Consider the following 24,362-nt stretch of genomic DNA (forward strand, 5'->3'; position numbering starts at 1 on the left):
GGGCAATTAAGAAGTGCTCGCTGAAGATCTTTCATACACGACAGATGGCTTACAGTTCAGCTTTTAAAAAGGACATGATCCAGCCACACAAAGTTTAAGAACGTGTTAGTTCCATTCACTCCAATGCGAGGGTTAAGGGCATGCTTAACTATTTCCCATTTAATGGGATGTAAAGATGCTTAGCTTTGGGACTGGGCTCAGAGCGAGCACATACCTTGGGACCTGGGAATCCCTGAAATCCCATCAAACCATGATCTCCAGATTCTCCCTGAAATATTAGCAGACAGGAAGATTAATATATGAAATGGCACCTGAATGGTACTAAGGACTGTTTTACATACAACAGGCGGTACATACAGCATGACCCTTGAGGCCAGGATCTCCCGGGGGGCCTTGATCGCCTTGGGTCCCAGGATGACCTCTTTTACCTTGCTTTCCTGGATGACCCCGAAGCCCTTGTTCACCCTGCAACAAGACGGAAAGTATGCATTCATTATTATTCTTATACAGGAGAAGCAGACGGTGCCTCAGAATTTCTTCATGAAGAAATCATAGATAATGTTTGCTGATGCAGAATTCACCCTGATTCTTTTTTTTAAAAAAAAAATGTATTTCTATTAAAGATTTTCTTGATTTACAAAGGTATGTGCAATGTCTCTCTCTTGTATTTTTTTCCATGTAACACTTTTTTAAAAACAAGAACAACAAATCGGTTTCATTTGTTGAGACATTAGGAAGACTAGGGGGAAAGAGGTGGAGGGGAGAAAAGTGTGGGTGGGGTTAGGTGGTGATGTTTCTATATTATTTAATAAATGTGAGGTTTTGTGTCAGCGTTGCTTGTGCAGGTTCTCTGCTGTTCACTTGTGTTCCTTTGGTGGTGAGAGAGGTTGGGGTTGGCCTAGGGTGTGGCTGTTCATTTGTGGTTGGCTGTGCTGGTCTTTGTTTTCATGCATGAATGGGGTGGGTGGGTGTTTTGGATCAGGTTAGCCATATTGATTTGTATGCTGTTGGTGGATTTTTGTCATTGTCTTGTTGGGCTGTGTATGTGATAAAGGGGAGCCATACCAGGGTGAAGGCGTCTTCTTCTATTTGTCCCCATGTTAGTTTCAGTTTATTGGTTAAATTTTCTAGTAAGGCTGTTTCCTATACTATTTGGTCCATGCTTACTCCTGACAGGAATTCACCCTGATTCTGAGGTTCAGCGATTAAAGGATTATTTCAAAACTGTGCTTAGGATCTGAATAAGTTATCAGCTTATCAGCCTGATCTTGGTAATGTTGGTGGACAATTGTTGTTGCTTGTGTGATGTCATTAATTTTGGCCCCTCGTTTTCTGTTGGTGAATTTTGAAAAAAAGCAAAAAATTATCAGCTAATTTGGACTGAATGCTGAGACTTCTTGCATTGCGTGTTCATAGAAGCAAAGCTAACGCTGCTGAAATAAAATAAAAACTCCTTCTTTCAAACCTGGAAGAAGAACAGCCTAATAACCAGTCCACCAGGCATGTAAACTCAGTAGGAATATTCCTTCCCACAAACCCCAGCTTGATCTTTACTGCTGGAGGGGGTTGGGATGTGGTAGAATAGACATGTCTCTGGCCTGGGGAACTGTGTGGGCTTCACTGCTGCAGAGACCCTTATTATGCCCAGCTAGATGGGAAACAAACACTGTTGGGTCTTCTGCCACTGATGGAAGCCAGCAAAGAACCCTGATATGGGGCGTTTCAGGGTGGGGAGCAGTGGTGCCATTCAGTCCAAAGGATCCAAAGTTCCATGGATCCCCTAAGCAGGGAGTTAGGGTTACTCTGCTGTTTTAATGTGCTCCTAGCTGGCAATATAGCAACCAATAAACTGACAACCCCACATTCCTCCACAGTATTAACAAATGAAATTATAATGACAGTTATAATTACCCCCTCCCCTCTCCGGTAGTTCGCTTTAAGTTTGATTCACTTATCATAAACACAGAAAGCAGTCTCTTTCAAGGCAATTAGTACAAACTAATTGGCCTTCCCTTCGGTACAGAGAGCAGGCTGTGCCTATCTTTCTTTCCAAACCGCTGGGAAATTAAATGCTCCCCCCCTTTTTTTTTACCCTTTCAAAAAGCCTTGTCTTGCTCCTGAAGTAAATTCAGAGAGATAGCTCAATTTGCACTGGGGCTGAAGAAATGCCTGTACCACTCCTAGACTAATTAGGGCTTTCAGATTTCACAGGTTGCCCTTGTGATCCTATAAAATGCTAGTGTGAACTGCGAAAGTTTGTAAAGAGCCTAAAAATAAATAAATGGGAAGCCCTATAAGAAAAACCCTTTTCTTTTAAGGCAGCTCACATACATGCATTTTCAGAGAGGGAAGGAGCATACTTCCACAATGCCAGGTGCATAAGCTTTGGTGGAAGCTGCAGTTCTGCCTTTGATATTACTTCCGAATGAGCGGGCAGAAAGATTTCAAACACAGTGCCAGCCGGCTTGAGAAGCTCCCCATTCGAAGTACCTTTAGTCCTGGTGGTCCAGTGTTTCCTGGCATACCTGGTAACCCCTTTGGTCCCTGAGTTCCAGGATATCCTGCCAGTCCAGCTAGTCCCACGCTTCCTCTGTTACCCTTGACAAGCAAGTTATACATAGTCACATCAACCACTGGTTCCATTTATTTTTTTTGAACAATATGCCAAACACATGCTTTTGTTTCTTCAAAGTAGCCATGCTCGTTACACACACCTCTGTACATCTATCTGCATGCACAGTCTTACACAACATCAGTACAATGATGGCATCCTATAAATTGTTATCTAAAAAAATATGGTATTTATTATTATTATAATACCCTGCCCATCTGGCTGGGTTTCTCCAGCCACTCTGGGCAGCTCCCAACAGAACATTAAAAACATAATAAAACATCAAACATTAAAAACTTCCCTAAACAGGGGTGCCTCCGGATGTCTTCTAAAAGTCAGATATTTCTTTGACACCTAATGGGAGGGCATTCCACAGGTTGGGCGCCACTACCAAGAAGGCCCTCTGCCTGGTTCCCTGTAAGCTCACAGGGAGGGTACCACCAGAAGGCCCCCGGAGCTGGGCCTCAGTGTCTGGGCTAAACAATGGGGGTGGAGATGCTCCTTCAGCACCAACACTTTGAATTGTGCTCAGAAACGTGATTAAATGATGGTGATACTAACAATACTATTTAATATGAGGACATGCTGTCTACTGAAAAACATTGTTACTTAGAAATTAACTTTTAACATTTCATAAATAAGCACTAAGTTCGCAACCCCCAATGACTTGGAGAAATAAGGCCCTAGCTCAAAGCAGACTAGGGTGTAAAACTGGCCAGGGTTCCTGCATACATAGAAAGTGGTGTTTCAGCAGTTGTATCCCGCCCTGGTATCTCTGTTGATGAAAAGTGGGTTGCAGATATGCAGGAATATGCAGCTGTCCCGTACGGCGATTAAACCTGCAACCCTGACATTATCAGCACCATGCTCTAACCAGCTGAGCTATCCAGATGTTGTGAAGCTACAGAAGCTCTGTGTCTTTTGCACCTGACCGCTCTAAAGCAGACTGGGGCTCCTGGAACCGATTTACTATTGCAGGAAAAAAAGCGACTAAGGTTGTGCAGAAAGGTGGCCAAATCTGATTAATAAGTTCCCACTGCAGGATGTGAGATGCTTCTGCATAATAATATAATATAATAATAATTTATTATTTATACCTCGCCCATCTGGCTGGGTTTCCCCAGCCACTCTGGGTGGCTTCCAACAGAATGTTAAAATACAATAACCTATTAAACAATAAAAGCTTCCCTGTATACCAGAAGGAGCATCTGCACTCCCATCGTTCATCCCGGACACTGAGGTCCAGCGCCGAGGGCCTTCTGGCGGTTCCCTCATTGTGAGAAGTGAGGTTACAGGGAACCAGACAGAGGGCCTTCTTGGTAGTGGTGCCCGCCCTGTGGAACGCCCTCCCTTCAGATGTGAAGGAAATAAGTAGCTATCTCATCTTTAAAAGACATCTGAAGGCAGCCCTGTTTTTAATATTTAATGCTGTATTGTTTTTAACACTCGATTGGAAGCCGCCCAGAGTGGCTGGGGAAACTCAGCCAAATGGATGGGGTATAAATAAATTATTATTATTATTATTATTATTATTATTATTATTATTATTATTATTAACAAGGCTGCCTTCAGATGTCTTCTAAAAGTCTGGTAGTTGTTTTTCTCTTTGACATCTGGAGGGAGGGCGTTCCACAGGGCGGGTGCCACTACCGAGAAGGCCCTTTGCTCTCGCGGTGAGGGAACCGCCAGAAGGCCCTTGGCTCCGGACCTCAGTGTCCGGACAGAACAATGGGGGTGGAGACATAGTTGGGCCTACACCACAATGGCATGGAACAAGAATCATACTGGCAAACAAATGATGTAGCTACTTCTCAAACAAATGCTGCTGGCCCTCAAGGGAGAGGTGGCAATAGGGCAGGAGGAAATTATGGAATTCCCTTCTTCCATATGGTTCTTGCTTACAGGTGTTTATGATGCACTGATAATATTTAAAGACTTTTTCAAGTGGAAAACAACCATGCAAGTATGACTCACAGGAAGGCCCTGTTGTCCAGGTAAGCCAGCCTTTCCAGGATTCCCAGGAATGCCCTCTGGTCCAGGATAGCCTTGTATACCCTTTTGACCCAAAGGACCAGGTATACCCTGAAATAAATTTGAGATGTATTAGCACAGCCCTGAAGGGCACACTATTTGCAGCTAAGCTATGCTAAACATGATTTTACACAATTAAGAAAAGTACAGTTATATACCTCGAGAAAGTTACTTAAGTCTGAGAGCAGACAACGTTTAATTTGTTTTTAGATATGCTTCCTCTCTGGATGGAGACACTTTATATTCAGGATTTTCCTTCTTTTGTTTTAGGGAAATAATACTGGGTAATGCCTTTTTTTTAATCAGTAGGACTGCTAAAGTGCAACACCTAGCAACATCAACTACAACCACTCTTTCCATCCAGGCCATTCAACTTCTGTAGCAGAAGAACAAACATGTTGTACACAACTATGCAATGGAAAAGATCAGAAAAGAGGAAAGATCTATATTAGAGAACTTTCCTGGGGGGGGGGGAATACTTGAAAATGTGCCAGGGAGATCCCCCCACCCCACCCCACTTGTGGGTTTCATTACAAATTACCACTGAAATCTTAGGGCTTCCTTTTGTATCTAGGAACAGGTTCATGCTTTAAAGCACTGTGTCCAAGCATGCTAAAATAAATTTGGGCCCTAGTGTTTTCCCTGCACTTTACCACTGAATCAGAGCAAATGGCAATTTGCGGAAAACCCTAACTGCCATTTGTTCCGATTTAGTGATAAAGAGTGGGCTTTCGCAGGAGAAATCCCAGGGGCAGGAGAAAAAGTGACCAGCCCTTTGTAGGCATGTCTAGGACTACAACAGAGACTTTATGAAGTGTGGCTTTATAATGCTCTATTAGACTGCAATCCCAAACACACTAACTAGGCAGAAATCTCCATTAAGCACAGTCCAAGTAAACATGCATAGAACTGAGATATAAAGGTGAAATATACACATGGTACAATTTAAACTAATTTTTCTACTTTGCATGTTAGTGAATATAATTCCATCTGATTAGCTGTTTTTCATCACTACATGTCACTGCTTTCTTCTTCTTCTTCTTCTTCTTCTTCTTCTTCTTCCTCCTCCTCCTCCTCCTCCTCCTCCTCCTCTTCCTCTTCCTCTTCCTCTTCTTCTTTTTATACCCCACCTATCTGACTGAGTTTCCCCAGCCACTCTGGGCGACTTCCAGCACATATAAAAACATAATAAAATGTCAAACGTTTAAAACTTCCCAATACAGGGATACTTGCATTTGTGGTGGGTTCCTGATACCTGAAATCTAGTGTGTGATTAATAAAACATTTTGCTTACTTACAGACATCCCAGGTTTCCCAGCTTGACCACTCATTCCTTTTTTCCCAGTGGGACCCTAGAAATTTCAAAACATGTGTTCACTGACAAAGCCAATGAAACATAAAAGCAGAATAGAAGCTAGGAGAATATTTATTATCTAGCACTGGGGTCAAAGAACACAAGAATCACTTCAGTTTCAGGGGAATCTAAGATCATAAACGGGCTGGATATTCTTTCTACTTGAGTACAAAATCTGTCAAAGGACCGCATTCATTCACAAAAGCACATTATCATTTCCCCGAGGTTATTCCGTTTCAGCAACATGTCATTTATGAGAGAGAATGAATGGGCCAGACAGAATTGCATCCACGTTGCTCACAGGTCAGAATGGATTTTGTTTTTGTTTTTAAAAAATGTCCCCTATTTATAGGATTTGTGGTATTTCCTATTAATAAATTAAACATCACTGGACTACTTTTACGTTTTAACTGCTCTATATTAGCCCAAGAACAGATTGTGCCCCTGCCAGAATACATACTGCTTCAGTGCTTAAGACTGCGTAAAATAAGAGTCCTGTGTCATCCAAGCCAGGAAAACTGGTTTAATATCTGCTTACTAAACCAGGGCAGAAACCATGGTTCATTCAGTCTGAACCAGGACAATGTCATTTCACTTAATGATCATTAATTTCTACAGCAGCTTCTTTGTTATAAATGTAAGCTATATTATTATGCATCACTGTCTTTTGAATCACAGCTGCTGCCCGCCCGAAGTTAAAAATGCAATATCCATAAACAGAAGATAAAGCATGCTGGGCTGGGTCACACAATCTCATTTCTGTATCTGTGTGTATGTTGGGGGGGGGGGTCGACAGGATTATACACATGTCCCTCCCTGCTTTGGAGGTAATGCTAAACCCCAGTGCATTCTAAGTACAAACCTCACAGCTTCTGTTTGCAAGCTTCTGCTTCCATTTTTGACTGGCCACAGTTTGCAGGGTCATCTGAACCCAACAAACTGTGGTTAATATTAACTAGGGTTTGATGGAACAAGCCAACTTTAAAACCAGAGTTTAAGAAAATGATTTGTTTCAATAAAACACTGCGATGGTTAACTTTAGGTTAAACGCAAATCTACAGTCATTTTTTTTTTAAAGAAGCAAATGCTCCTATCTCTTCTTCATGGCTGCTCTGATGAGAGGAGGGAGGAACCTGCAAGGTTTGCTGAACCAATAGTTTATAAACTATGGAACTTGCTCCCACAGGAGGCAAGGATGTCAACCAACCTAGACGGCTTTAAAAAAGGATTAGACAAATTCATGGAGAAGTCTATCCATGGCCGTGAGCCATAGTTGGAGGAACTAATGTTTCTGAATACCAGTTACTGGACAGTGCGCTTGTGCTCTCGCTTGCAGGTTTCCCATAGGCCACTGTGAGAACAGGATGCTGGACTAGATGGGCTACTAACCAGATCAAGTAGGCTCTTATGAACACTGGATATGAACCTTCCTACACAATTTTACATTTGGAGTCCATGTGAAAGAAAAGCGGTTCATTTATTATTTGGATTCCTGTTCTACGTGATGCGTTTTGCAGAACTTAGCAGCACAGTATGGTTCAAGTTGTGGACACAGGTTTAACTGCAGTCTTAAGATGTGCATTTTTCACTAGGCTTCTGGTTGTTAAAACTATTTTTAGGAATAAAACTCTGATATAAAATTTCAGCCTAAGGGACATCATAGAAAGTTTGAAAGAAGCCCAAAGAGGCTGTGGATTTGGGGTTCTATATTACGCACACCCTGCCAAAGCGGCTTGTGATCACAGTGTAGGCTTTACAGAACTACTGAGATATGCAAGTTAATAAAATGTGGTTTTGCTTTGAGTCACAGATTATCACATACCCTTCAGAAAACAACTTTATTGCAGCAAGACTTGGTGGAAAGTGGAAGTATGAAGGTGCAATGGGGATATTAAAAGCCGTTCCTTGTGTAATCCTTTAAAAACATATTAAAAGTCACTCTGTGGCAGAGCATAGCATTCCTTTGGCAGCTTTCACTGTAGCCTCAATTCAAAGTATTATTCAGAAGTGGAACATTTATACTTGGCGCTCTGGGACTTGCCCAATACACATTACGCCAAACATGTATGTGCTGTATCTTCTTTACAAATGAGTTCAAATGGATTTGTACCATGGCCAGAATCCAAAGAGCTCCTATGGATCTCGTGCATGCTCAGTGGGATAGCAAACTCTCCATGCCCAAGAGTAGCAGCCCCCAAATGCCACATCACTGCTCTTGAAATTAACCTTATTTCCAAATGTGCTGGAGGGCAGAGGAGGGGGGAACTGCTGGTAAAAACTAGACAAGGCAAAAGTTCTGCAAGGTATGCAGAGTTTGTGGTGTGGTTCTTTTGATGATGGCCTTTATCAGCCCAAATGCTCATTCAGATCTGGCTTCCTGAGTTTACTTTTAAAGTCACAAAATAAAAGGACTCCCCCCCCCCCCCAGGGAGGAAGCATATTTTCACAACAAAAAAGAATGGTTAAAAATATCAGCAGAGATGAAGCCAGAAAGGCAACTGTTCATAAATGCTGCTGCCCTTTGTATCATTGATGCCAGCACTTAAGATCTTCATCTGCTTATTTTCTAACAGCTTTGTTCTAGGAACCGCCTCTCAAGATATCACAGCACTATGAAAATTAAGCTCGCTGCACTTGAGATCAACACCTGGAGTTCTTGTTCCAGCACCCAACCCTAGACCTCTGCAGGTTGCCACTGTCTGCTGAAAAGTGCAGCAGGTACCACCTAATGGGAAAAGCTGGAGTCTTGATGGCCACAGGTTCCTCATCCCAGACATAATGAGATATGCAAAGCTAATGGGGTTAATAAGAACTGCCTTGTTGCATCATCTTGCCCAAGGCTTTTTCACCAACAGTGGCCAAAGAGTTGCCTCTGAAAACTCACAGGTACTGCTTTCAAAATGCCCTTTTTATGTAAAATTAGACAGATGGGGTTAAGGAGAAGGACTTTCCAGCAAATGGCACCCTCCTTATGAATACATATCCCACTTTCAGAGCAGCTTCAGAAATATATTATATTCCTTTTAGAGTTAATGGGTTCTGGAGACAGAAACAAGCTAACAAAACAAGCAAGCTTATAAATGAAACTGCTGGTCTGACTAGTGTTGCAGAGCTCTAATTTCAAATATGACAAAAAAATGTGTCTTGCTCTTTTCTACCTACTTGAGATCCTTTCTCTCCTTTTAGTCCTGGTTCACCACGTTCACCTGGCTCACCCTTTGGAAAAAGCAAAGAAAAGTAATATGAATAAAGCCTAGGAGACATCAAGGCAATGGAACAGGGATTTCCCACCTGGTAACAAATATAGAAGTACCATTCGTTTTATTATATTTATCAAAGCACAAAGTCAACCTACTTCACAAGAGACTTACTGGTGGCCCTTGTTGTCCAACAGCACCTCTAAGTCCTGGAAGCCCCATGTGACCCTAGAAATAGGAAGTGCAATATATTATTGGGCAGGCAACTAATACTATCCGTTTCTGGTGAGAGGACAAGCCTGAGAGGAGCCAAGGTGTACTCCAACATGTTTGTTTCAATATATTTCAGTATATTAATCACCTTATTGGAACTTAGTCTTCAAGATATTTTCCATCTCCCCAGGTGTTGTGGACTACTACTCCCAGAATCCCTGACCACCGGCTATGCTGGCTGGGGATGATGTGAGCTGTTGCTCATAGCATTAGGTACCCCAAATTAGGTACCCCAGATACACTCCATTCAACCTGTTTCGTCCTAAAGCATCTATTGCAACATATTGCATTAATCTGTTAATCCTTTGCTCCACCTATTGGCTCATAGCCTGGTAAATCTTGCCCTTGCCTTCTGTACAACCACCTGTTCATCCATCTGGCTTTTGCCAGTGGAAAAATGCTCACATGCCTTTATGCGTCCTTATTTCTGGTCTGTATCTGCACTACCCCTACACTGTACCCAAGTCTTAAAGCCATGCTACTGCCCACAATCCCGAGGCGTTGTTGTCAGATAGCATTTGGCCTAGGCTTTGATCCTATTCATCTGCCCTGGCTCCTGCCCAACACATACAGGCAGAGGCTCTAACCTGTAAGAAAGGAATCTCTATTCAGACAAGTAGCAGTACAGGGTCAGCAGCAAACAAAGCAGTTCAGGATCAGGACAAGGCAGTTAGAAGCAACACAGATGTCATCCAGCCAGTTCCCAAATCTTTACCCAGTTTTCCAGGGGTGACCCTGATACAGCTGAACCTGAATTCTGATGAGCTTCTAGTATCAGATCCTGTCCATAATTTCTTTGGCAGTAGTCAACTCTAGCCCTGTCTTTTGCAGTATCACTTACACTGAAATTCTATTCATATCTAGACACAGAGCCATAGCTATGTGATCTTGCACCCCTGGCAGAACTGTCCAGACTGTGCTCCTAGCCACAGACAAATTAGCTCTTCTTTCCGCCTCTCCTCCAACCCCTCCATTCAATTCACCCTCTATTTAAAACCATTTATTATGAGGCAATAATCAATATTCATGGACATATTTCTTAGCCGATTTTGCGCCCCCCAATCGCCTGCACCCCTGGCGAGGGCCCACCTCGCCACCCCCTAGCTACAGCCCTGTCTAGACAGAACAAAGATTCATTGAGTTTAACGGAATTTACCGTATTTTTCGTCCCATAGGACGCACCTAGTTTTTTGGGGGGGAAATAAAGGAAAAAATTTTTTCCTTTATTTCCCCCCCAAAAGCAGGTCGGGGAAACTGAACCAGGTCGAGGAATAGCGGGATGCCAGCGCTGCGCCTCCCTGCTGTCCCCCGGGCTTGTGGGGCTGGCCGATGTCTGCCCGGCGCAAGGGGCGCTCTGCTTCAGGGCGCCCCGCCCGCCGGGCGGCAGGCTGCTATCCGCAGCGTGGGGAGCCCTGCGGGGAACTCCTGCAAGGCTCCCCACGCTGTGGATGTCTGCCGGGCGCGGGGGGCGCTCTGCTTCAGGGCGCCCCGCCCGCCGGGCGGCAGGCTGCTATCCGCAGCGTGGGGAGCCCTGCGGGGAACTCCTGCAAGGCTCCCCATGCTGTGGATGTCTGCCGGGCGCGGGGGGCGCTCTGCTTCAGGGCGCCCCTCGCGCTGGGCAGCAGGCTGCTATCCGCAGCATGGGGAGCCCTGCGGGGAACTCCTGCAAGGCTCCCCACGCTGTGGATGTCTGCCGGGCGCGGGGGGCGCTCTGCTTCAGGGCGCCCTGCCCGCCGGGCGGCAGGCTGCTATCCGCAGCGTGGGGAGCCCTGCGGGGAACTCCTGCAAGGCTCCCCACGCTGTGGATGTCTGCCGGGCGCGGGGGGCGCTCTGCTTCAGGGCGCCCCGCCCGCCGGGCGGCAGGCTGCTATCCGCAGCGTGGGGAGCCCTGCGGGGAACTCCTGCAAGGCTCCCCACGCTGTGGATGTCTGCCGGGCGCGGGGGGCGCTCTGCTTCAGGGCGCCCCTCGCGCTGGGCAGCAGGCTGCTATCCGCAGCATGGGGAGCCCTGCGGGGAACTCCTGCAAGGCTCCCCACACTGTGGATGTCTGCCGGGCGCGGGGGGCGCTCTGCTTCAGGGCGCCCCTCGCGCTGGGCAGCAGGCTGCTATCCGCAGCGTGGGGAGCCTTGCGGGGAACTCCTGCAGGGCTCCCCACGCTGCGGATGTCTGCCTGGCGCGGGGGGCAATCTGCTTCAGGGCGCCCCTCGCGCTGGGCGGCAGGCTGCTATCCGCAGCTTAGACATCTCTGCGGGACATCCCACAGGGCTGCCTAGGCTGCGGATGTGTTCCTGAAGCCTGGAGAGCGAGAGGGGTTGGTGCGCACCGACCCCTCTCACTCTACAAGCTTCAGCAAAAGCCTGCATTCGCCCCATAGGACGCACCCAGATTTCCCCTTCATTTTTGGTACTCCACAGTAAGTTAGTATAATGTTAGTGATATTGTACTTAACATGCATTCAGATGTACGAAAGAGTGTTTTTTTCTATTGCTGTTTTAGAATAAACTACAGAGTACGCCCCATATAAATACAAATGGAAGCAGAATTCTACCTTGTAACCAAAATCACCAGGTTCTCCTCTCTCTCCACGTTCACCAATAGGGCCCTAGAGAAATAACCACAAGAAGTCCAGATGGTTTAAAATTTCTTTGAAATATGGCTGCTTTAGAATAAAAAAAGAAAAGGGAACTTATATTCAAAAGAAACTTTGGGCAGGCCAGGGAAGCGGGAAGGGAGAGAAGGGAGAGAAAGAAAGGAAAAGCAAAGCAAAGCAAAGCAAACATAGTCAATACAATAAATGACGTCTAAAATTATTTGTACTATGGCTAGTTGAGGTTTTGAATCACATATATGTTAAACCAAAAACAAACAAACTGAAAATGTAGGTTTACTCTTCCTCATATGGCAGAAAATTTCAAGAAATTAGCACTAATCATACTTTAGTTATTGATAAGAATATTTTAAAACTGCAAACTCATTAGAAAATAACATTCTGTGTACAATAAATTATCAAAGTGCCACAAAATTAGGAAATAACAAAATGCAAAACCGATTATCATCATGGAACCAGATTAATTGTCTAAAAACAAAGGCAAAACAAAATCGTTTTGAGCAAGTGATGAAATAGAATTGTAGGTACCTGCCTGATTTCTATAGCAACAATGTTTTAAATTACTGGTGCTACTAACACTAAAAATCTTTGTCGGACTTAGCATTTATACAGCAGTTCGAACCCTCTAAAATGCTACATTTAACATTAACTTTGGGTCAAACTAGATGAGATACTAAAAGTGTTAAAAACTATGACAGGGTTTTGGGTTTGTTTGTTTGTTTGACTTTGAAAATAGGTCCAATTCTCATCAGAACTGTGACTGCGGAGGAAAACATTAAACCTCATCTCCCTGTGTCCTGCTGTCTCTGTGAACCCCTACCCCTGCCCTCACACCCCTATTATTAAATGCCTTACAAACCCTGACACAGTTTCTAATTACACATTTAGCGCCATTTCTAGTTTAGCCCCTTGATACCCCTTATGTTTGCTGCTTTCCCCCAAAAAACCCTGCAATTGCTGGTAGCAATGAAAAAGCTGGAACCTGTACAAATCTAAACATAACGTATTTCAAAGCAACTACAACAATTCCACACATCTTTGCACAACATGAGTGTAGTCTCTGGGGGCAACTGTATAATTTTTGGGAAGACTTTCAATTCTGAATCACATATATAGTTTTCTGGATAAAGAAAGACCTACTGGTTCACCTATGGGCCCAGGTGGTCCCAGCACTGTGCTGTCGTCCCCCGGGTAACCCTGTAATAGAGACATATCAATGGTTTATTGGCTATGAAGCCTCAGGGTATTGTTAGTAAAATATGCATGAAAAATTGAAATATATTCCCTATGCAGGCCATACGTACGCAAAGAGGTACTGAGCCATTTATGTAAAAGACTTAGTAGTTTGTGATAGTTATACCTGTAGCATTCTCTCAGCAAACAGATTTTATAACTATTCTGAAGAACCATATACAGTCGTACTTTGAAAGTCGGACGGAATCCGTTCCGGAAGTCCGTTCGACTTCTAAAATGTTCGGAAACCAAAGCGCGGCTTCTGATTGGCTGCAGGAAGCTCCTGCAGCCAATTAGAAGCCACAGAAGTCGCATTGGACATTCAGCTTCCAAAAAGCGTTCGAAAACTGGAACACTCACTTCCAGGTTTCGATCGCTCAGGAACCGATTTGTTTGGGAGCCAAGGCGTTTGAGATCCAAGGTACGACTGTACTTGCTGCTTCACAGCAAATCTATTGGCTGACCAGTAGTAAGTTCAGTTTCCTAACAGACAGCTCCCCAGCAATAAGTACCACTCCCAGATAGATGAGTATTAGATTGTGTATCCATTTTTAGTATTGCATAAATTGCTTTTCCATTCTTTCTCTTTCCATAAACCGATATAAACCGAAATGTACAAATTACTACCATTACAAACAGACATGCAATCTAATTATATCAGGCACAGCAAAGTAAAACAGCTAATATCTGAAGCACAATTTAATAATAAAATCAGTTGCCATTACGCAAGCTACATTGCATAGCACAATAATTTATTAAAATTAAAAGTTTAAGCATATTTTGTAAGGGCACAATCACCAAACACAAACAGGTGAAATTAGATATTTTCATCATCAGTTGGTTGCTATCCTGTGAGTGTACCAAAAAAAGAAAAAAAGAAGTAGATTTGCATGCAGAAAATCATCTATTTGAGCCACAGTTCCACGTGCTCTCCAATGCACAAATGGAACACCTGGGAGAATTTCAGAATTAAGACTTTCCCACCAACTGCAGTGTAGAGAGACATGTCTGAAAGTACATCAATTTGGACCCAATAAGCCGCCCATGTATTGAAAGATGTATGTTACACTTTATTTGCAAGTGTTATCAGTATCCACCAAAATTAATGGAAAAGCTGTTAAATACTGGAGAGCTGTGTGTGTTGTGCGTACTGGAAATTGCATGCCTGCAAGCAACCTCTGACTGTTACCGCACCTGCTTCCCCTTTTTCTGCCAGGGGACAAAGGAGGAGAAGACAAGCTGCAGTTGCTACAAACCATGGGAGAAGTCCCCTATTTTGTGTAAAGCCCTGCCCTCTTTCACAGTGAACAAAGAGATACTCATGTACCCTAAGGACAAATTAGAACAGTGGAAGTGCCTAACAAGTACAAGAAGCATAGAATCTTATATGATGAACTCTTAAGAAGCGTCTGCACTGCTGGGAGCCAAAGATATTGCTATAAGAATTTTAAGGTCTCAAATACAGAATATTCATAAATGCACACATATCTAAATATATGAATCATGTGTCTGAAATAGTATGGGAGAGCAATCCTGAAGCCATTTTAACTATCCCAATGACCTCAAATATTCCTCTGCAGTAAGGGAGGCAAATGGGGAAAGCCTTCCCATTGCCTTTTTGCTTGCAAACCCTGTCTTAAGGGCATATCTGTGTATGAATAGCGTGAGCCTGTGACCTGGATTCAGGAACTAAAGTATTATCCATCACAAAAGAATGGCCAGACTGCCCAGGTAATGCAATCAGGGACCATTATCAGCTATCCTGGCAGACAGGATTTCTGCTGTAGACCATTTCCTTCTGTAATGTATGTATGGTGGTTTGAGGGGTGGGGTCTTGGGCTACAGGGTGGGAAATTTCAAAAGTCCATGTAAGGGCTTGCGCACCATTGTTCAGCGTTCTCCTCCCTCCTTCGTGTGGTGAGCGGGGACCCTGTTGCAACATTTCCTTTACTAAAGATCAAGCTTACTAGCCGCTTTGCTTCTCAATATTCTCTGGTTGGCCTCTATTATTTTCTCCTTCTGATAGGGAACCCACTTAAGGACTCTGTATGGGCTCCAGAATACAGTGGTACCTCGGGTTAAGTACTTAATTCGTTCTGGAGGTCCGTTCTTAACCTGAAACTGTTCTTAACCTGAAGCACCACTTTAGCTAACGGGGCCTCCCGCTGCTGCTGTGCCGCCCCCGCCCAATTTCTGTTCTTATCCTGAAGCAAAGTTCTTAACCTGAAGCACTATTTCTGGGTTAGCGGAGTCTGTAACCTGAAGCGTATGTAACCTGAGGTACCACTGTACCCCATAAGGGAAAGGGAGCAGTTTTTCTTTTAACAGTATGATGTGACAGGAAGAATCAAAGCTCACACAGCATATGCTACATCAGGGACAACACGGATTAGAAAAATCAGCACATGCCCTGCTCCCAGCACAATGTCATCAGTCACGCAGAATGGCTGAGCATCAGTGCATCTATGCTGTAAAATGAACCTGAGGATTTATGCTTTGGCATAAATGTGTGCAACCCAACCCAAGTCATTTCATTCATAATATTCAGAGGTTTTTCTTCACACAATATTGTTCCCTCAGAGCTTTAAAATAAGAATCTGTAAAAATCAGGGATGGCTCAGTCGGTAGAGCATGAGACTCTTAATTTCACGGCTGTGGGTTCGAGCTCCACATTGGGCAAAAGATTTCTGCATTGCAGAAGGTTGGACAAAACGACTCTCAAGGTGCTTTCCAACTCTACAATTCTAAGTGGATAGAGGGGTTTGGTGTCTGAAGAAGTGTGCATGCACACGAAAGCTCATACCAAGAACGTACTTAGTTGGTCTTTAAGGTGCTACTGGAAGGAATTTTTTTATTTTGACTATGGCAGACCAACACGGCTACCTATCTACTAGAGGGGTTTGTGTAAAATATATGCTTATTTTGTGAGCCGCCGAGACTTCTAGCCCACAGCAACCACCTCTGTCAACTACAGTATTTGCTACCACTCTTCATACCTTCTCTCCTTTGGCTCCTGGTGGGCCAGGATCGCCTGGCTGACCCTGGTGACCCTAGGAAAAGAAACAATTAAACATAAACGCCATGCCATGTGAGCAATCTGTTTGCATTGTTATGTAGTCAATATGCTGTCAAAGGTGACATGCTGGGCAAACAGGATAGTTGGACAATTGAAGACAAGAGACCACAACATTTGGGAACAGAAACCACCAGTTTTCAACAGGCCCAGATTCAGTTTTAGTTACCACATGTGTTTTCTGGTCTTGTTGGGATTGATGGAGGATGCCTTTTGATCCGTGACAGAAGAAAGGTAATATATATATGTGTGTGTGTGTAAAAATAAATAAATCCCAATAAGTACTATAAATAAAATCTAACATGTGTTTGTCAGTTTGCCTTTTTGATAATTTTCTTGAAAAATGAAAGTTTCCCAACAATAAATAAATAAAGTGGAGCTATCTAATGCGTGTGTATCAGTTTGATTTTTTTAAAATATAATTTTCTTGAATAATGAAAATTCGATGGTTAATTCAAACTGCATAACTTATTTTTAAAAAAGAGAGAGTTAAGTATAGCTGTGGGAAGGATGGCAGCTTTCAATAGGCTTCATTCAGAATGGCCATCTTGAAGCAGACAAGGGACAAATGGGCAGAGCAATCCACACACATGCCTTGATACCAGGCTGCGTGTGTGACTTATGTGGCGGTGTAGCTCTGTCCAGCTCTCCTGGCTAAGCTGGCCTCCTGCCAATGGTAACCAACCTCCCCTTTCTGACTAATGAATGGGTGGGCGAGTGGCCCCCGCCAGCACCCAAATGGTGGGGGAGGGTGTATAAGATTTGTTTGCACAAGTCAATGGGCCATAACAAATGCAGCGCAATGTACAAAGACGATACACAGTCAACAAACTCAACAGAAAGTACAGACAGACATTCAGGAAGTGCATCCTACCCCGTAACCTGGAATTCCTGGCTCTCCTGCAGATCCCATTGACCCTAAATGTCCCTGTATGTATAAACAGCAGTAAACACATTTTAATTTCTAATTAGTTAAGCTCTCAATCAACCTTCTGATCGGAAAAACACAAAGAGCATAACCCTCATCCAAGTTAAGCAGATCTAAATCCCACTGATTTCAAATTGCGAGAGTCAAACACATACAGTCAACATAACATATGTTCATAGTGGCTGGTTCATGCCCAAGGATTTTTATTTTTTTTTAATGTAGTAATATTTATATAACCAAATGCCCCGGGAACCCATGTGTTTGAAAGTGTAGGATATACATTTAAAAAGTTAATAAATCATATGATTTAAAAAATGCAAGCACAAGGTTTGATGGTGTTCTCTCCTGAAAAGCACCTAAAAAGGTATAAGCATGCAGATTCTCCTAACGACTGTTTTTAAAAAAACAGCCTAGAAGGGAACCAGAATAAACGCAGCTCAGATTAAAAAGTCTACCTTCAGCATATTTGAACCAGAAATAGATATTTTACATAAAAATAATGCTGTGAGCAACACTAATGTCTCACAACAAATGAAACTGATCTGTAGAAAACACAACTTGAAAAAGAGACAATGCGTGTATTTTTGTAAACGACAAAATCTTTTATAAAAATATGTTTATAAAATAAAATAAAAATAATGAAAACACATATAATATAGGTATAAGTAATTGGTGAAAGTAGATGCAAATTGCTTCTTTGAATGCACCATTTCAGAATATATCTCTCCAAATAGGTACAGCACAATGTTGTTGTTGTTGTTTGGCACATGCATTAAAAAAAAACCCACCCAAAACCTATACCCCAGTGAACTAAAAATATAGGCAAACAAGTTCTATAAGAGTTTAGATAAACAAATGAACAGAGAGTCAGTGTGGCATCGTGGAGCAGGAAGATCAAGGTTCAAATTCCCACTCAGCCATTAAACCGACTGGGGGTCCTTCAGCCAATAACATTCTCTGTCTCTCTCTCTCTGTGTGTAACCTATTTTACAGGGTTGTCATGAAGGTAATAGGGAGATCAACTGTATACCAACCATTGGGCCTCTAGTTCCTCTTGAACCCTTTGGACCAATTTCTCCAGGCTGCCCGCGGTCACCTGTGGCACCAATCTCTCCTGGGGGGCCATGCTGTCCCTTTGCCCCCTTTTGGGGAGGTTAAGAGTCAAAGATAAGACAATACAAGATGTTATTCCAAATGCAAACTGCACTGGAGAGCCAAACATGAGTCCCAACATCCTGTTAACATTCTGCTTCAAAACCGTTTGTTTACGACCTCTCCATTATTAATAAATAAATGCTAGGCCCTCAATTAATAAAAATACATGACAGAAGAACCAAGATGAATTACCTTTTTCCCTGGGCGGCCCCTTTGACCTAGAGTTCCTGGAGCTCCTTCGGGCCCCTGAAATATGAAGGAAGAGAGCTTTGAGAACATGTTTAAACTTTGGTGTGAACTGCATAATCTTAGCAAGGTCTTATAACATTCAGCATGAGGGTTATGGGAAACTCTTATTAAACATTAGTATGATTGTTCTGTTTTGGAGAAGAGTGATATAATGCTGGTGATTTTTATCAAGCCAGTGAAAATGCCACAAAAATCTAACATGTCTGAACAGAAAACAACAGCTGGAGACTAAAATAAATTTTGTGCTCAAGCCAAACACTTCATTTAGTAGGGATCTATATTCAGTCAGGGAAGGACTAAAGAATGTCAGATTCAGGCCAGAGAAGTATCTCTAGTGAAAGTAGATGTATTTGCATTACTACGGTTCCTGACTAGGCTTCGACAAGGGAGATAGTAGCCAGTTACACACTAAGCTAGGGATCAAGCCCACTGGGGCAGACACATGTCCAGGCTTCAAGTTTTCCTCTTAAGCAATACAGGACATGTTCAATCATCCCTACATGTACTTGATTGGGAAAGCTTTTGGGAAACAACAAGATATTCTGGATTTGCATTGGCATGGTGCAAATCAAAGGCTCAGGAACCACCACAACTGAAGCAATAGGTAGTCCACTAATACTAAATTTATTATGTAGCCACCGTCCCCATATTCCCAGTGTTTTGGAAGAGCACAGAGGTCAACAAGTGTCCTCTCATTGAGCAAGTTAGTGCTCCCCTTTTATGTGGCAGTCAGGGATAGAAGCCCCAACTACCACTTGGCACAATGGAAAGAGAACTTTGCCCTCTGGTCCTGAAAACTCTCCTTCTCTTTGTCCTACCCAGTGCTTTCAAACACCTTCCATGGCACCAATATGCACCTATATTAAATGTAGGAGGAAATTAGGGTTGCCATATTTCAAGAAGTTGTTGAGGTATTTTTGGAGGGGGGAGCAAGTTGTTCAGCTTTTTTTTGCAAAATCTCCGGGGGGGGAAATGAAGTTCTCTTAGGAAATTTGCCTAAAAAATCCCAGATATGCCCAGGAAATGCTAGACGTATGACAGCCCTAAAACAGTTCTAGCAAGATTGTTCTATCATCCTGGAAATTATAGCTCAGTTATCACTGACAAACTACACCTTTAAACTGGAAGCCACAGTTCCTGGCCTAGGCGTGAACAGTATTGTGTACCTGTTCTCAAATGCACAGCAGGACTTGGTGGAGGAGCCATAGCTCAGCAGTAGAGTAGCTGCTTTGCTTCTAAAATCCAAGGAAGTCACTGCTACACAGTGTTGATATTATTGAGCAAGAAAGACCATTGTGTCTGACTCAGTAGAAGACAGTTTTCTTTCCTGTGTTTCTAACAATTTTGTTATTGTTTTGTCTCATTGATTTTCTTCGCACATATTAAGTGGATGTTTCATCACTCTGTTTAATTTCCCAGCCCCATCATCAATGTTTTTATGGCTACAAGAAACAGTAATTTAGGAATGGAGGAAAGCTGTTGATTGCCACACTACAAAAAAAAAACAACACATCCAAAGTATGAAGATTTCAGCAGGCATTTTCATCAACAGCTGACTTCCGGATTAGACTCATTAACTGATAACACTTTGTATATGCTTGGTGACTAAGAAAAATAACTAGAGGACAACGTGTTGCAGTTGACCAGATTTTGTTTGTCTCATTCTTGGCTTTTCTAGCTAATGCATTATGCAAAGCAAAAGCATTTCTGGTTTGTTCCAAACCGTGTGGTTATCTTGAAAGATCAGCAGCCTTGAAGGCCAAGCTAGACGAGATGCCAATCATGCAATTAGCAGCTCCTGAATAACATCTGTGACCTCACAGACCATGCCAGAGTCTCAATTAAGATTGCTGCTCCCTCCCTGTGCCCACTATTTACTTTTCAAAAGCCGCTCATGCAATAATTGCTAGCTGAATGAACAGCATGCACCTCGTTTTTATCAGCCAGGTTTCCTTCAGGAGGAAGGACGGAACAGAAATTTAACAACAGCAACAATCTCATTTAGTCTGGTCCAGAGACAAAATGGCCCGTGCATATGTTCCAGTGCTTAGGGGAAATCTATATTATAAATTGCATCTTAAATGGATAGTAGCAAACAAATGTTCTGATTATATCATGTTATTGAAATGTCCTGCAATATTTGAGACAGAATAGGGGCTGCATGGAGCATCTTTGGAATACATTGTGCCTTCTTATTATATAAAAATATACAGTGAAATGGTATGTGACATGCTAAATCTATCCCATGGTCCAATGAAAAATACTGGCATCAATATCTGTTAGGATCTACTTAAAATGAAACTCTGAGTAACCAAGATAGGGTTGCCATATGAACCGGAAAATTCTGGTAATGTCCAGGGTAGATATCAGCAGGGTCTCTAAACCTACTATTCAAGTATGAAGTTACTATGTGATAATGTGTGAATAATAATAATGTGAAGGAAGTAGATATGATTTACTACATTTTACCTAGATATATGCAAAGAATGAATAGCGGGGCTGACACCAACATCAAACATTTGTTTTTAACAAACCTTGAAGATACATGCTACATAATAAAAGGAAGAGTTAAATCAGGGAGAAATAGCACCAGAACATTTTACAGCAAAACAATAATTATACCGCAAGGAAGAGACGCTTATAATGTAAGCTACACGTCTTACTCAGAAGTGAACATGACTTAATTAAGTGAGACTTAATCCCAAGTAAATATGTATAGAATTGCAGTCCCAAATCTTCTGATTTTATGCGTTGTCTCTTAAAGATCTACATCTCTGGAGCATATATTTTTTTAAAGATGTCAACATGTGGAAAGCTCTGATTCTGAGCAGGATTTACACACTTCATTTCATTCTAAGACAAACAACTCTGTGCAATGAGTAATGTTCTGCTGGATTAAACCACTGGGATGAAAGTCTGTTTTGAGACCAGAGTCATCCCATAGGATTAGGTGGGGCTTTGAACATTCAACAAGCAATGGAAACAGGAAGCAAAAGTGAACACGCGCTTTCTGTTTTCATGCTTCTGTGTAATGTCTGAAGCGGGAGCACAGATGTGTAGAAACGAAAACTGAGAGGATAAGTGCCACTGCTTATTACGTGAAGTCAATCTGAGACACAGTTAATTCTCCACAACCATCCACAGTGGTGGTCCCATTACTGTGCTTGCCAGCAGAAGTGATAATTAGTGCTAGCTGTGAGACAGAAACCTATCCAAATTGAGCTGGACTGGAATCAACAACTCCCCCCCCCATATGAGCCACTCAGCTGTTGCAACTTTGGCCATGGCTTCCAAGGCCTATATCGACAATTTCTGTACACTAAATGTGTAGTTCTGATGGGGTAGTCATTGGAGAGGATCCCAACATTTCCCCCTAAGGCAGTGTTTCTGATGTGTAGGAAGTCATATTTTCTAGCACTCAAACCACAACATTTTGTTCCTGGGAAAATGCAATCCACCATCCCCAGTGTCATGGGAGGCACCTAGTGGGATCAAAGGCGATAAGGAATATAACTCCTCCCCCCCCCCAACCTGTTTCATGGGTTTTGTATTTAACTCTTTATTCGGCTAATATACCACTCGCATAAGAGTCTACTCATATAGCATACTTATCTGCCAAGTTCCCTTGGAGTGAATAAGTCACATTGCTGTTATTTGCACTATAATTTTGAGATTACTTACTGGAATGCCCCTTATGCCGGGTGCACCTGAAGGGCCTGGGATTCCTGGGATTCCGGTCTCTCCTTTTTCACCATCTTCCCCAGGAAGTCCTCGGTCTCCTACACTGCCCTAAAACAGTCACATGCATAAGCAAAGGTCAAGAGGGGATGGGATCTGTTTATCAAGTTCAACCACCTTGGAAGTGTTTACATGATTCTGACCAAACTAAGCCCCCTAAAGCAAAATATACATAGGAGGCTTAGTTTGGTCAGAATCCACTTCCAGAGCTAATGCTAACTACACTACTTCTGGTACATGAGCCACCATAGCTGCTAGAGGGCCATGAAAATTTGTGCCCCAGGCTTTTCAGACTCATCTACCCATGTACTATCTGAAACCAAAGGGTCGAATCAGTTACCAGATGTGAATTATTTTTTTCAACTCTCCTACCCCTCTAAATCACCATCTTAATCCTTCCGTTTTGTTGCAATGTCTGCATGAAGCCTGCTTTGCCAATCACAAGAAACCAGCTTGAAATACATTCCACAACACAGTAAATACAGCTCTTTTGGACAGGCATTGTGCGAAGATGCAAATTCTCTGTGCCTTTTGTCTCTGTGATTTCTTAATGAGGATGCAGCATCAGGGTGACATTGCTGGACAACTTCTATGTACACAAATGCGGCAATGCTGTATTTTGTTATATATTTTGTTTAAAGAAACACCGTACAAAGACAACGCTGGGGCTGTTCAGTTGTTAAAATGTACCTTTGGTCCATCTTTCCCTTGGACACCATCTTCCCCCGGTGGTCCTGGTACACCCTATTTTTCAGAAGAAATAAATCCAAATGTTGTTACTTCCAAAAACTGTGGTGTACAAATACCTAAAATTGAGGTACGTTACCCCGGGGAACAACAGTAGAAGGAACACCATGTGAGGGGTTGGGACAAACAGCATATTGAGGGGGGTTCGACTGTCTTGTCTTGTCTTCCCACAACAACAAGACCTGCCTGAAAAGGAGAGGGGATAAACAGGGACAAACGTCTTGAGCATATCTTGGCAGAGTGAGTTGTGAATGACAGTTCAATAGGGATTTCAGCTCCCTATACCTGAGATGTGTGTAGCTGGAGGAAGTGAGCAGGAGGGAAGGAGGGGGTTACAGGGGTCTGGACTTTTAAAGGAAGGCTTAGCACCCTCCGCAAAATGGGAAATTTCTATGGGCTTACATCATAATTTGAAATACGTCTGAACCGAAAGGGCTAATGTGTTTATTGGCAAGCAGCATATTCCTTTCACTTATTCAAAACAACTTAACATTCTGGAAGAAATGGTTTTAGGTTGATGACAACAGACTGCTGGCTTTCGTATTTTCGAAAGCGCGATTGGTATTTGCCTCTTTTTCACAGAATGCCCTGGTGCAACCTGAGATTGTTAAGATATATATAAAATCGGGCCCATTAATCAGCAAAGCAATGCTTTCATTATCATTCTAAGATTGTAGTTGGGTTTCAATAATAATAGTAGTAGTAGTAGTAGTAGTAGTAGTAGTAGTAGTAGTAATAATAATAATAATAATAATTTATTATTTATACCCCGCCCATCTGGCTGGGTTTCCTCAGCCACTCTAGGCGGCTTCCAACCGAATATTAAAAACAATATAGCGACAGACATTAAAAACTTCCCCAACACAAGCAACGCTGACACCAAACTCTACATACATTAAACATAATAGAAACACCGCCACCCGACCCCACCCCTATCCATCTTCCCTCTCTCCACCCCCCTTTCTTTTTTCTTTTTTCTTTTCTTCTCCCCCTAATGCCTCAACTAATGAAACGGATTTGTAAAAATGTTACATGAAAAAAAAATACGAGGCACTACACTTCTGTAAAACAAGAAAATCCTGAATAATATATATATATTTTTAAAAAAACTTCCCTAAACAGGGCCATCTTCAGTTGTCTTTTAAAAGTAAAATAGTTCTTTATT

At 42.7% G+C, this 24,362-nt stretch overlaps 1 protein-coding gene across 1 annotated transcript in view; it reads right to left on the reverse strand.

Moving 5' to 3' along the window:
* The window catches only part of COL24A1 (collagen type XXIV alpha 1 chain), a 163,094-nt gene that overhangs the window by 15,642 nt on the left and 123,090 nt on the right, over nucleotides 1-24,362 (reverse strand). Inside the window, exons 36-50 of the mRNA XM_081193937.1 lie at nucleotides 23,141-23,194; nucleotides 22,394-22,501; nucleotides 18,656-18,709; nucleotides 18,343-18,450; nucleotides 17,255-17,308; nucleotides 16,304-16,357; nucleotides 13,215-13,271; nucleotides 12,015-12,068; nucleotides 9,368-9,421; nucleotides 9,159-9,212; nucleotides 5,941-5,994; nucleotides 4,586-4,693; nucleotides 2,491-2,598; nucleotides 358-465; nucleotides 215-268 (exon numbers count right to left, since the gene is read on the reverse strand). Of these exons, the coding sequence (XP_081050063.1) occupies nucleotides 215-268; nucleotides 358-465; nucleotides 2,491-2,598; nucleotides 4,586-4,693; nucleotides 5,941-5,994; nucleotides 9,159-9,212; nucleotides 9,368-9,421; nucleotides 12,015-12,068; nucleotides 13,215-13,271; nucleotides 16,304-16,357; nucleotides 17,255-17,308; nucleotides 18,343-18,450; nucleotides 18,656-18,709; nucleotides 22,394-22,501; nucleotides 23,141-23,194 (1,083 nt within the window). The remainder of the gene's footprint in view (nucleotides 1-214; nucleotides 269-357; nucleotides 466-2,490; nucleotides 2,599-4,585; nucleotides 4,694-5,940; nucleotides 5,995-9,158; nucleotides 9,213-9,367; nucleotides 9,422-12,014; nucleotides 12,069-13,214; nucleotides 13,272-16,303; nucleotides 16,358-17,254; nucleotides 17,309-18,342; nucleotides 18,451-18,655; nucleotides 18,710-22,393; nucleotides 22,502-23,140; nucleotides 23,195-24,362) is intronic.

Source organism: Podarcis bocagei (genome assembly GCF_964188305.1).
Source record: "Podarcis bocagei genome assembly, chromosome: 5".
NCBI lineage: Eukaryota > Metazoa > Chordata > Lepidosauria > Squamata > Lacertidae > Podarcis > Podarcis bocagei.